A 14,368-nucleotide genomic window follows, 5' to 3' on the forward strand; every position below is an offset into this window, starting at 1 on the left:
AATACACAGTTGTATATTCTAGTTGTGAGTGTCTCTGGTTGTGTTATGTGGGACACTGCCTCAGCATGGCTTGATAAGCAGTGCCATGTCTGCACCCAGGATCTGAAGCAGCAAAACCCTGGGCAGTTGAAGTGGAGTGTGCAAACTTAACCACTTGGCCACGCTCCCCCCCACCCCCCTTCATAACTGCCCTCTGGGTGTAGAGCAGATTCTTTTGGATAACCTTAATTATGGTAAAGTCATCTTCCTTTGAAGATGAATTTAATTCCTAAAAAAACCAAGTCATTCTGAGCCAAACCTAGTGATTTAAAGCAGGTGATCAAGCTGGGTAATAGTGTATGTATAAAATTTTTATCAGAAGTGCAACCTTTTAATATCACTGTTCTGGAAAAACAATGAATTACAAGACTAAGAATAGTTAGGCATCCTATTTTTATACATGCTGGGCAAAATCTCTTAAAAATTTTGAAGTATTAGATTGTCCAAAGCAAAGGAAATCAAAGCCAGAAACATTGTTTAAAAGAACCAAAACAGCCTTCCCCTTAGATATATACCTGTTTCTTCTAAGAATTAAACCTAAATTAATACAACAAACTATACTCGGGAAGAAAACTAGGTGCTAAAAGGTTAGTTCATGAAAACACTCCTATCTCTATGTCCAGTGGGGTTACTGGTCAATAGAACCCCCATTAACAAAGACAATGCATTCCAATGACACTTAATGAAAATGTCATTGTCAAGATAATTTGCAGAGATAGGAATTAGTTCCTTGTTATAAGAGGAAAGTGGAACATATTAGAAAGATATTGTCAAATGTTTTAAGCACATACATGCTGTATCTAAAAGATTTGGATTTCATGCCTTAAATCCCTTCTAAGGCCAAACATAGTACCTACTATTTAGAGAGTATTATACTTACATACTTCTTTTATCTATGGGGGGTATTTTAGTCACAATAATAAAACCAAAAAGTAATGGCTGGACTCAGAAGAACTGAGAAGAGTGTACAGCATTCCCACTTGACACCACTTTTCCAACTCTGCTTTCTGTAGCATTCCTAATAGAGAATGGAGCATGTAGGATTCACAACCAACATTGCCAAAGGCAGAGCTCTGTTCCCTGATGGTAAACACCTTCACTATAATTTTCTTCCCTATAAGCTTCTCCTGATTAGAACAAAAAAGGCCTTTGTGCACATATCCAAACCCCTCGTTAAACAGTAACAGTAAACTGAAAGAAGGCTTATAATACTGTGAAGTATTTTGTAACACCATCAGACTCCATAAAATAAAAACTTACCAGTGCCACTGCTTGCCTCTTTGTTTGAGACGGCACTTGCAGATGGCAGCAACTGAAGTACCTGTGCTTGCTGGTCTGAACGGCTGCTGCCATTTGGGACATTTTTGTTCCACATGTTCACATTTTTGTAGTTGTATTTGCTTGGATCTCCCCAAGCTGAAGTTCCATCATCAATCTCCATTTTGCGACGTATGGATTCTGGGGATGGCTCCTCCCAGCCTGTGGGTTCTTCTTCTTTTGCTGGGGCTGGTATAGGTCCTCCAAGCCAGCCTGTACCAGGAGGTTTGCCTGTAGCTGGTGGGATTCCCCAAGATCCGACAATGTCCTGTTGCTTATTCCAGTCTGGAGAACTGACTGGCTTTGACGAATCTCCCCAACCTAGAGACTGATTAGACTTTGGAGCATCTCCCCATCCCTGGGAAGGATTAGGTTTAGAAGATTCATCCCATCCTGATGAATTATTTGGATTTATGTTATTTCCCCAAGTGAAAGAACTAGTTTTACCAAGTTCGTTCCAACCAGAAACGGACCTGTCACTGTCACTACCTCCTGAGCTAGATTTCTTATTAGCTTCACCCCAATGGTTACTCCTTGAAGTTTCTCCCCAGTTATCACTGGCAGAAACGGACCACCCTTGGTTTGATTTTTGTCCATCACCCCATCCCTGTTTGTTCTTTTGCGAATCATTCCATGCAGACTTCTCTTCTTTGCAATTCCCCCACTGATTGCTCTTGACCATTCCTGTAGCAGCAGAATCATCTTCCCATCCCCCCTGGCAGTTTGAGCCTTTGGAATCTCCCCACCTCAGAGTAGGTTTGGGATCTCCCCACCCCGACACAGATGAGGTATCAGTACTATTAGGGCTAGTCTTATCTATACACGCCCCTGAGTTAAAAGTCTGTGTTGCAGAGCTTCCCCAGGCCTCTGTCCCATTATCAGTCTTTCTTTCCCCTCTAGGTGATGTTTCAGTATCCCAGGCAGTATTCTGCTTAATAGGAGTCTGTCCCCAACCAGAGTTGGATAGGACACGTGGATCTAAGTCAGTTCTGTTAACAATGCTTTGGAGTAATGTGTGCTGATCAATTTTTCTTCTATCCCTACTCTGATTTTCCCCAGTTACTTTTTCCTCGAGGCGTCCAGTGCTTTCCGTACTACCTTCACTCTCCACTGTACCTCCTGTTTTGGCCCACACGCTGTTTTGCTCATTTGTCTGAGATGTGGCAGAACCCTGATCCTCTTCCTCAGTAGATTTCCATCCATTTGTAAACTTCTTACCATTGCCATTTGCACTGTCATTGGAATGCTGATTGCTAGGCAGTTTGTTCCACTCCACGCTAGGTATATTAGTGCCAGTGTTTTGTGCAGGAGCTCCCCATCCTCTTCGGCTTCCTCCAGAATTGGCACCATTTCCACTTCCCCATGATGCACTCTGAGAATTTGCTGCCCCAGACTCCCACACACCTCCTCCTTTATTTGTGTTAACTTGAAAGTTAGTGCCCATAGGCCCATTTACGCCAGGCTGCATTAGAGTTGCATTCACAGTGTCACCATTAGCTTGGCCATTAGGGCTTGCACATTTGTCTCCAGAGAAATTAGAACCATAGGCACCCCATGTAGTACCGTAAGAGCCTCCACTTTTTGACTCTCCATTGCTAAGGTGAGAAAGGGAAGTGCCATTTATAACTGATGGAGCCTGTATCTGAGGATGATTCATTGTGCTCACACGCCAGGCCCCTGTATTACTAGGCAGTTCATTATTCTGTACTGAACCGGAGTTTGGTAAACTAGAGGTCATAAAGTTAGTAGTGTTATTTGGTCCAGTCATTTCAGTGGTAATATTTTGAGGTTGACCACTGAATGAAACCTTCTGTGTACCACTTACTTCAGATTCACAAGTTTCCTGAAGGCTTCCCCAGGTACCATGGGTAGAAGAACTACCCACTTTAGAGTTAATACTCTGATTGTTAGGCATCTGGCCTATGGTACTGCACTGAATATTGATGCCAGAACTACCACTCCCTACAGGCCCTTTGAGGGCAAGTCCGTTGTTCTCTAATACTGGCCAGGCACCATGGTTGCTAGCTGAATTCAAAGTGCTTGGATTTAACCCTCCATTTGATGAAGAACTTACAGTGCCCCAAGCATTCATTCTATTGTTGCTACTTTCTGATTTGCTTTCAGGAGCATCCACAGAGACCTGACATGTGCTTATTATGGCTCCATGGGAAAAACCCCATGGCCCAGTACTACTTCCATGGCCCACATTATTGCTGCTGCTACCAACCACAAATTTGTTTTGGGAACCAAGTCCAGTGCTATTCCGAAGGCCATCTTTTTCACCACCTGTGCTCCCTGAAGCCATGATAGTGATGTTTCTCTCTGATTCAGAACTGGAGACAGAATCAGCATCCATACATTCTGAAGCCAACTCTGGATCACTGCCAGGGACTGAAGGCCATGCTTCTTTTTCAGGGGAGTCGTTCACAACAGCATTCTTACAGTTTGTGCTAGAGTCACTTGTAGAAGACACAGGTCCCTGCTGCGAATTTTCATAATGGGATGCTGAAGTATTGTGGTTTATATCTAGAATAAAGAGAAGTACAAAGACTTATTAAACGTTTGAAAAAACAACTATTATAAATGTACATGGCTCCTAACATTAACAAGATGTAATATTTGGCAGCATGGTCACAAGGGCATTGGTTATATCCTAGCCACGAACTTTCCACATCCAGTAATTAATTCCATACAGGCAGGGAATTCTGCTGCTTTGTTCACTGATGTTATCCTAAGAGCCTAGAGCAGTACCTGGAACATAAGAGCCCCTCAATAATTATTTGCTGAATGAATGAACTGCTAACTTACCAGCAAGAAAAAGAATTATGGGGTCAGGAAGGACTGGGTGGTAGTAACGTATTACGATAATGGAACAACACAGGCTTAGAGGCCTGACACAGGAAAGAAGGGGCTGGGATGTAGATGGATAAGAACAAGTGAACAGCCCAAACTTGATGAAATGTATTAGAAATATATTAAGAATCCTTTTCTTTCTTAGAGAAGAATCTTCCCTTTCTTAGAATAGCTTTTTCACACAACTGTTTTGGGTATTGTAACAAGTTTATAAAAATTACAAAGCCCTTTCCATTTTATTTCTATTTCATTAGTGTCCATATTCAACCTGAAATATTTTTTTTAGTTCTACTCTCCTTCAAAAAAATTTCTTAATTTACCTTCACAGCCACGTTATTAGAAGAACACAGAAAAATGATTAATTGATATAGTGAAGATCACAGCATTATTGAGGACCATTAATGATCAGTCATATAGTCCTATCATCTTAGATTTACTGCCACTATGTATAATCATTCAGTTACTTTACTGTTGGTAGGGCAGGCAGTTCTAGTGCTTCTGATACTTCCCCAGGTTCATTACTCTCATTCAGTTTAAGGATCTGGTAGTTGGAAATTCCTCAGAGATATTAACCTGCATAAGATGTTTGCATTTAGACCATCTTTAGAGAGTAGCTTATATTATAGTTTTCTACTGGAGTAGGAATCAGAATCATATGTAGTGCTTTTATATAATACACATGGCTCAAGTCATGTCCCAGACCTAGGAACCAACCACCAGGGGCTGTAGGCCTAGAAAATAAATGTAATGCACTATCAGGGTAATGCTAATATGGAAAATCAGGTTCATCTTGCATCATTTTCTCACAAGGCACAACTGTTAAGCAGCAAAAGATGATGGACTAGAAAGACAAGCAGGAAAAAGGACTAGAGGGAGACCCCAAATGTATATATAATGCACCATACATACATTTTAAAGTTCCATAAGTGACTCTGATTTCCACTCCCTGTTTAAGAATCGTTTATTTCAGCTGCCAAATAAAATTTGTCATCTTTCAGTGCCCATGAGGAGGATTTTTCTTATGAAATAAGGATACCCAAAAGTCAGTGGGTCTCACTGGGTAAAAAAAAAATCAATACACTAGTGCCGGCACCGCCAGCAACATCATTCAGCACTATGGATCACATATGCACTTTATCAATGAATCCTTGAAATGACCCTAGAGCATAGGTATTACCTTCACTTTGCAGATGAGGAAATCAAGGCTCAGAGGTTAACTTGTAGAAAATCAAGTGAGAAAGATAAGATTCACCAGAAGGTAATAAAGTACAGTGGCTAAGAAGATGGCTAGAACTCTAGAAACACCTAGACTCAAGTCTGGATTCTACGCAAGTTGTATGACCAAATCTGCAAAATGGGGGTACAAAGAGTACTTCTTTACCTGGTTAGTTAGTTAACCCTACTGCCATACATAAAGTATGTAGCTCAGTGCCAGCTTCAAATAAGTGTTCCATGAAGGGCAGTTTAGTGTAGTAATCAAGAACACAGACTCTGGAGCCAGACTGCTTGGGTTTAAAAGCTGCTCTGCCATTTACTAGCTACGTAACACAGGCAAGACCCTTGACTTTTCTGTACCTTAGTTTCCTCATCTGTAAAGTGGGAACAATAATAGTACTTATACAGTTGTGAAGATTAACTGATTAATAATCAAAAGTGCTTTGAACCATATCTGCTCCAAATTAGGTGCATATTAAATGAGACTCATGATCATCACTAATTAATGTGTATTAATGATTATCATTATTTTTCAAAACTCCTGTCTCCAAAGCACATTTTTCATTCCACCTTGTCTCTCTCATGAAGAACAAAGTTAGAAATCATGTAACAACTTGCTTACGTTAAATCTTCACTTAAATATCTCAAACAGAATGTTAACTCCTGGATTATACTTCCACAGGCACCTCCTCCCAAAGGAAAAAAAAAATAACCCTGCTTCTTTACTAGTTTTCCTCATTTCAGTAAGTTTCCTAAAACCTAAGATTTATCCTTGATTCCTTCCTGTGCACAGCAAATCCAAAACATCACCAAGTCCCAAATCCACCCACTTTTCTTCAAATCTAAAATGATCAAGCCATCATCATTTTCTTCTCATGGTCTAAAGAAAAGTATTTCTGTTGCCATTATTTGCTTTTTCATATGTCCCTGTGTATGTGTGCATGTGTTGCCACTTCCACACAGCAGGAATAAAAAAATAAGTTTGGTAATGTAAGACAAAACTACCCAACTTGAAAATAAAGGAATGGACCTGGAATTTAAATCAGAGGCAATCCCATAATGACAGGAAAAAGATAGGAGAATACTTGACACCAATACTACTACTTCACCTTGTGCTGGAAGTACTAATTGATGAAATATGACCCCAAAATGAGGTAAAGGTAGTGGAAAAGAAACAAAAAAGGTTAACATGTGAAAAGTAATAGTTTTACTATACACGAGCAATAATCAATGAGAAAATGCGATGGAAAAAAGATCCTAATTGTAAGTCACAAAAACTTTATAGAACAGAAAGTAACTTGGAAGAAAGCTAACAAAAATACTAAATGCCATATGAGATTAAATTTTGTTGCAGGCCATAGAAGACAACTTGATTAAGTATAGAAACTTGTTCCTAGAGACAAAGATGTAACAAAATGTTCTTCCTAAGCTTAATTCAATTATAAGAAATTGCTAACAAGAGTCTTCATGTAAACAAATGTGAGAATAAAAAAATCTCAAAAAGAAGAATCATGGGAGTAGGGAAGGGGGGATCTGCAATATCATGTAACAGTTCAACAGCATTGCACTACCAGAGTATATAAGCACTTCAATTGAACAGAAAAAGTAACCCAGAAACAGACCCAAGTATATGTCAAAGGTTAGCATTTTAAATCAGTAGGAAAAAAAGAATATTCGTTACTTTAAGAAGATTTTTTTAAATGAGACAATATATAAAAAGTAATTCTAAATGATTAAAGCGTTAAAAGTAAGATATGAAATTATGAAGTTATCTGTGAATGAGAATTTCTTACACAGCCGTTGCTCAGTATCCCCCATAGATACCAAAATCCAAGGACACTCGAGTCCTTTACAGAACATGGCGCAGTATTTGCATACAGCCTATGCACATCCTCCCGTACACTTTAAATCATCTCCAGATTACTTATAACACCTAATACAATGTAAATGCTATGTAAATAGTTGTTATACTGTGTTGTTTAGAGAATAACGACAAGAAGAAAAGTCTGTACACGTTCAGTAAAGATGCAATCATTTTAGGCCTTTCGATCCGTGGTTGGCTGAATCTGCAGATATGAAAGCAGCGGGTGTGGAGGGCTGATTGCATAAAGACAAAGAAAGAAACCATGAAAGAAACGACAGAGATTTGACTGCTACAAAAAACAGTGAAGCTTTTTTATGTCAGAATACATTAAAAGCAAAACAAAATAGCAAAAATCAGAAAACATTTTGGAAACCAATTCTATCACTTTTAATGTTAGTGAAAACTTCTCTCAGAATCAGGTCATGACCTGGTTTAAAGGTGGTCTAAATCTGTCTTTTGCTATATCTTCCTATGTGTCTTAGGAAAGTAAGGAGAGATACCATCAGTAATTATTAGCTAAAATTCTGTTTTTAATCTGGAACCTACTTGATACTTTCAAAAAAAACTAAATTAAAAGGCTATTTTGAAAATTACGCTTACCATGGGGAGATCACAAGGACCTTTTTGGTTACGAGAAACGTCGTGGCTTAGGTAGAAAAAAATCTAAGTGTGTGTGTGTCGGGGGTGGGGGACACACACTAGTCTAATTAATGGTGTAAAAAGAACAGGACTCCTCAGCAATCACAACTTAAGTGTTTCACAAAGTCAGAGATTAATTCAGAATTGGAAGAAATCAAATAATATATTTTCCCTAGAGAAAAGGAAGCTAAACTCATAGTTACAAATGATCTGGAGGATAAAAATATAGAAACATTATTAAGTAGAGGATGATCATCAAGCTGTTCCAGGAAATAGTAAGAAACAGTAAGGCTGTATAACTCTGCTGGTGGGAGGGAAGAGGGCAATTGAGTTTTACTGAGTATAACGAAAAATACAAATTTTTATACATTGCACTGCTGTAGGCAAACTAAGCTTTGGAAGATTGCACTTTACTGAGAAACATTTGAAATCTAAAATATCATCAGCATCCTACTCTCAAACAAAATTATCTTAGGAGAAGTGAGGGAAGCTCTAGCACCATACCTCAAAATGAATGTAACCGTGCATTACACAGCACATATTCAAGACGATCAAAGAGGACACGTGAGAGTACAGCAGACTGGGGATAATTCAGGTGATTTATACAGAAATAGCATAATTTATTCAGGAAGAATTTAGACCCAGATAAATTCATAGATTTTTCTTATTAAATATACAGCATGTAACATACAAAATAGTTAAATATGTGCTTTCTGCCTTAGAGACTTTCAATCTCACCAGAAGGGAAAGACCTTCTGAAGTAAATAGTACTTAGCTTCTATAGTGTTTCCGGGAAGTATGAAATGGTATCATTGGGAATATGAGACAATCCAAGGTGCACAATTTCAAATGGCACTTAAGTGAGAAAGTTTAAAATGTTTCTTTCAGTTATTCTAGCCTCTAGTCCAGGGGTTGGCAAACTTTTTCTGTAAAGGTCCACTTAGTAAATATTTTAGGTCTTCCCAGCCAAGATGGTCTCTGAGGCAAGCACTCAACTCTGCTACTGTAGCCTGAAAGCAGCCATAGAGTTTATGTAAATAAATAGGCATGGCAGTCGTCCAATAAAAACTGACTCAAATAGGCTGCAAGCCAACCTCTGTTCTAGATTAAAGAAGACAAGAGCAATATCACAACCAAATGCAATGCATGGATCATGACTGGTTTCTGGCTTGAGAGATGGGGTGAGGGTGATGGGAGAGACATTCTCAGGGCTGTTGCTCTAGACCAGATGGTGAGTGCCTGACTCGGGTCAATGGTGGCAGCAGAGCAGAAGAGAGGAAAGCTGAGAGTTATTTTGGAGTTAAAATCATCAGGACATAGTAAACCAGGAGCATGTGAGACATGAAGAAGGAAGAAGCAAACATGATTTAGAGGTTTCTAGATGGGTGATTGGATGAATGAGGGTTCCAACCTTTTGAGTAATGGAATCTAAAAGGAGAAACATACATGGCAAGATAATGAGTTCAATTTTGGACATATTGTGTTTGAGGGTCCCAACATCAGCTGAAGACATCCAGAAGAGATGAACCTAAAACTGGGGAGAGATTTGAGACAAAGCCATGGGAGGGAATAAAATCTGAAAACTGGTCAAAGAGAAATGAGTTTTAAGGAGGACGGAGTGATCAACAGTAAAAAAAAAAAAAAAAGAAAAGAAAAGAAAAAAGTAGGTATCTATGAAGATAAAAATAGGAAAGTCTGGATTTGACATTCAGAAGATCAGTGACCTTAGTAAAGCTATTTTAGTCAAGTGAGCAGGAGCCAGGTTACAGTGGACTGAAGTAATGTATTAGAGACTGCAAGTATAGATGACTCCTTTAAGAACTCTGAGCGTGGAGAGAGGAGAGAAATTCTCTAACAGCTTCAAGAGAATGGGGTTTTAAAGGAATTTTTTTAAAGGATGATAGAGACTCGAGGGGAAGGTCCAAGTTGAGAGCAAGAAGTGGAAGTTACAGGACAGCGAGGAAATAAACCACACTGAAAAGACAGTCAAGAGCACAGGTGGATGGACAGTATTTTAATCTTTAAATATCTCCAGAAACTTTAATATTAACAATTCTTGTTAAAACAGTGCCAATTCTTAGTCATTCACCATTACAGCTCAAATATCTCTGACCTTTTAAAAAGAAAAGGCTAAAAAGGAAAGGTCATAAAGAATAATATAAAAAATACCCACATATCCCTCATATTAAGAAACAAACTATTAATATAGTAGAAAATTCCTGTGGTAACCCCTTCTCTGATTACATCTCCTTCCTTCCTCAATGGGTAACCAAGTGGCAACCACTCAAAATGCTATCTTTGCATTCATCTCTAAGCAGTATACAATGTTTTGCATGCTTTGCATTTTATATAAATGCTATCATACTGTAAACAAACAAAAAGACATTCTTACGACAACCAGGGGAAACGTGTACATGAAGTACCTATCAGAGGATATTGCTGAATATACCCCCCTTTTGCTTAGAGGTGATCATGGTATCACATTGTATAGGAGACTATCCTTATTCTCAGGACATTACCTGTGGAAATATTAAGGTGAAGTGTGATGAACATTTGTGCACACATATGCATACGTATGTATAAACAATGTGAGATAAGGGAAGGAGGGAGGGAGGGAGGTGTGCGTGTGAAGTCAAGATGAGAAAATACAAACAAGTGTTGGATTTGAGTCAGGGTACATGGGTGTTTGCTGTTCTATCCGTTGAACTTTTCTGTATGTGACATGTCAACTGGATGATAAAAAGTGGATGCAACACTGTGGCTCTTAAGAATAATATTGCTGCCAGCCCTGGTAAGCATTAGTCTCCCTAAATCCTTTATTACATGGCCTGTGAACCCCCTAAATTCAAGGGTTATTTGGGCAGTAGCAGGGCCTGATACCTTAGGGCTCTAAGAGATCAACTGTAAAAGGGAGGTCTTAGAGTGCCAACTGAAGTCATCATCAGTAAGTGTCTGAGACACAACCACAAACTGGCAGTTCAGCCTGCAGAGTTGTCAGGTTTGACCAGCACAGGGTTCTAAAAAACTTAAATGAGAACATAAAGGTATTTAGGCAGGGTACAAAACTCAAAACATTTCCCACGATTCCCATCATTCCTTTTCACCTTTTACCTCACTTACCTGCCAGCCTATGAAGATATTTGGTTTGTGATCTCTGATACATAAAATACCTAATCTCATCTAGGTTCCATCCCTACTCCCTCATTGCACTGAATAAAGGAGAAATGCATTATATGAGGACAAGGGAGGCATATCCAGCACTCCTCATTGTTACCATGAAAACTTTAAGTAAATTCCTATGTATTAATTTAAATGTCAAAACTACTCCCTTAGTTATCTGTTTAGGAAACAAAAAAGCCAAATGCAAAAACAAAGAGATAAAAAGATTATGTTCCCACAGTTCTGAACTACATGTAGTTCACAGCATAAAACTTTCATGTTTCTGGGCTGTTACTCATGCTGTTTATACTGTCCAGTACACTGCTTTTCATTGATCACTGGGCTAATCTCTAATCTGCAAAACGAAGGTGATACTATCTAACCTGTACAAGAAGGACTGAATTCGTTAATACAGTATATAGGTCACAGTAAGCACTTCCATAAGGGCTAGTCGTTATATCATTATTATGGTTGTTAACCCTTCAGGAGCTGGGACTGATCTGTCTAAGAAGTCTTTCCTGAATCACGGACACCCAGTGGTTGACTACATGGCTAAAGTTTCTATAATCATTCCTAGTAGCACCTACAAAGATATTTTAATGTAATCATGTGACACATGCTGGTAAGTAGGGATTCACAAACGTTTAAAAAAAGACAAAACCACAAATCTCCTTCTTCTGCAGAATGCTTCGCCTTCATCATTTGCATTCTCTAGTTGCTTGGGGATTTAATTCCAGACCTGAGTCAGATCCTGCCCACTCCTGACTTCCATCTTGACCTCTACATTAATGCAGTCTACCCTCAAGAAGCCCTTTCAAAAACAGATGGGATATTTTTCCCGCCTCAGCCTTTTCTGAACACTTCTTTCTATGCCCACATCTTAGGTCTTTTTCTTATCTGAATGTACACCTTTAACACTTTTAGGTCTTTTTGACCTACAACCATTTTTGGTTTTCTTACACTCCTATTGTTTCCATTTCAAAAGAGCTTTGTTCTTTCATTTCCCAAACTGAAAAAGCATATTCAACACATATTATTTTCTAAATTTACTATCCTACCTCCCTATTTTGTTGCTTATCATACCACCCGTGCTTAGCCTACAGAAGGTACTCAAGCATTTGCTGCATAACCTCTCCTAAGGTTTTAATCACATTGTTTTATAATGCTGATGACTCATACATCTGCTTCCAATCTGACTTCCCAGAGGAACTTCAAACAAAATGATTAATTGCTTGACACTATATGTAATATGTCTAAACCAGATTCTCCTTGCTGAAAAGTGCAGGTCCTTCTGTAAAAGTTTCGGGGAAGATAATTCATTCAGTACCTAAATATTAGGCACTAAGCTACTTTAACACATCAGCAACCTTATAGCTTGGGTATTACTGTCCACACTTCACAGATTAGGAAAGACGGTCAGAGGAGTTAAGTAATTTGGCCAGGCTCACACAGGTAGTAAGTAGCTGGGGAGTACGGAGGGAAGTATTAACTCAGGATAATAAGTTAAGTTTGTATCCTTTCCAACAATAATGTGCTGCTCTAATTACCTATGGTAGAAAACTCTATTTGTGTCCTCTTCCTCCTTACCTATCTCATCCAGTATGTTGCCAAAGCACAGCATGATTGTTACAAGCATAGCTTGGGAGCCAGACATATCTTGATGTGAGTCCAGGCTCTGCTACTCATTGGCTGTGAAATACCATAATATATTATAATGTACAGAGTAGCTCCTGGTATATATAAGACAGCACAGAGGTAGAAAGTGAATTAACTCTACCTAGGACTGTTAGGAAAGGCTGCTTGGACAAGACTCAGACGCACGGTGCCATTAAGTAATCTGCTCAAGGTCATACATGCTGGTATATGGTGGAGTTAGGATTTAAAATCCAGGTCCATTTGGCTCTAGAAATTTTGTTCAATACCAGAATGCTAGTGTTTTCATGTATGGGAGGCTTGATTCTCCTCAATTCTCTATCTGGCTTACGGTAAAAGCTTCAAAATAGTTCAATAAATGAAGGGACAAACCACAAACCACCAGAACCTATCAGAACATGTCAAAACAAACTAGGCTCTGAGAAAACTGTAATCACATACTAGATTTATTTTCTGCCTCACAACCATTACTGAATTGAGAAAAGCCATTCTCAGGCAATAAGTGAACACATGTGCTCTGTTTGAATACAATTTTCATGAGTGGCAATCTTCTTATGACACATGTAACTGAGTGTTCTTGGGCAAGTTATTTAATGTCTTGGTGCCTCAGTTTCCTCTACTGAAAAGTGGAGATAAGAACAACTTATATCTCACAGGTTGTTGAGGATTAAATGCAACACTAGGTACAACTGCTTAGCATATAACTTGAGGCTGGGAGAGTGCTCAATTTTAGCTATATTCTTATGATCAATTTTCGCTATAAAGCTGCTTATTAAAATGGGTAGAACTTGGAGGGTGATTAATCATTTGGTCAAAGTAGGACGGGCAATTAACTACAGGAAACATTTTAAGATTCCTCATTCATAACTGCCTGTACAGAATTCTTATTTTGCAACCCAGATACTGATGAATACAAATACATCACCAAAAAGCCATGAACTTATAAACTTGCTACACTATTAACGATGATAGTTGGAGTCTTGTAAGAAATGCCTTCTCTCACCTGACTGGTTTTTGCTGTTCTGCACCTCTCCGTTATTTTGTGGCTGTTGATTTGTTAAAGCACTGCTTTCTGACTGGCTGCTTAATACTTTAACAGCAGATCCCAGGTTTGCTGCTATGACAGGAAAATGCTGACCCCTCTTTAGAAGCTGTTTATGTTCCTGGTGGCGAAATCGTGGTGGTACTTCACGAGGATACCGAGGCAAGGCCTGTGGTGGCTGTTGCTGCTGCTGCTGCTGTGGCTGCTGCTGTTGTTGCTGTTGCTGCTGCTGCTGCTGCTGATTGTTGGCTGTGGCTCGCTTGGCATTATTATTAGTGCTGGTTGCTGTGGAAGTGCCGTTATTAGAGTTGGCAGGCTGAGGCTGGCTTACACTGGGCTTTATCTGTTCTGGCACTAATCCCAACAAAAGAAAAGGGGTGGAAAAGATTAGCCAGTAAAGTGTACCTCCATAGTAAGCCATCTAAATAAAAAGGCACTAAAAAAAAAACAATCCTAAAGGAACAGAAGCATTAAGCGTGTGGGGATAGCCTCATTCACGGGCTCAAGTTTTCTTAGGAGAAATCCCTACTACCAAGAGTCAAATTTTACTTTTGCTAACTACCTACCTAATAAGAACATGGAGACCA

The 14,368-nt window shown here is 39.1% G+C and overlaps 1 protein-coding gene across 17 annotated transcripts in view; it reads right to left on the bottom strand.

The window, feature by feature from the left end:
- The window catches only part of TNRC6A (trinucleotide repeat containing adaptor 6A), a 101,350-nt gene that overhangs the window by 37,655 nt on the left and 49,327 nt on the right, over positions 1-14,368 (bottom strand). For 10 of the 17 annotated variants that reach the window (XR_011524804.1, XR_011524803.1, XM_070568280.1 and 7 more), the window contains 2 exons: positions 13,743-14,135; positions 1,300-3,882 (listed from right to left, as the gene is read on the bottom strand). Coding sequence is in view for 15 of the 17 variants with exons in the window: in XM_070568280.1 (XP_070424381.1) it covers positions 1,300-3,882; positions 13,743-14,135 (2,976 nt within the window). In the remaining 2 variants the exon portion in view is untranslated. Of the gene's footprint in view, positions 1-1,299; positions 3,883-10,807; positions 10,953-13,742; positions 14,136-14,368 lie in introns of those variants that run through there. The other 7 variants (XM_070568282.1, XM_070568281.1, XM_070568288.1 and 4 more) reach the window with 2 other exon arrangements.

This window comes from Equus przewalskii, chromosome 12 (assembly GCF_037783145.1).
Source record: "Equus przewalskii isolate Varuska chromosome 12, EquPr2, whole genome shotgun sequence".
NCBI lineage: Eukaryota > Metazoa > Chordata > Mammalia > Perissodactyla > Equidae > Equus > Equus przewalskii.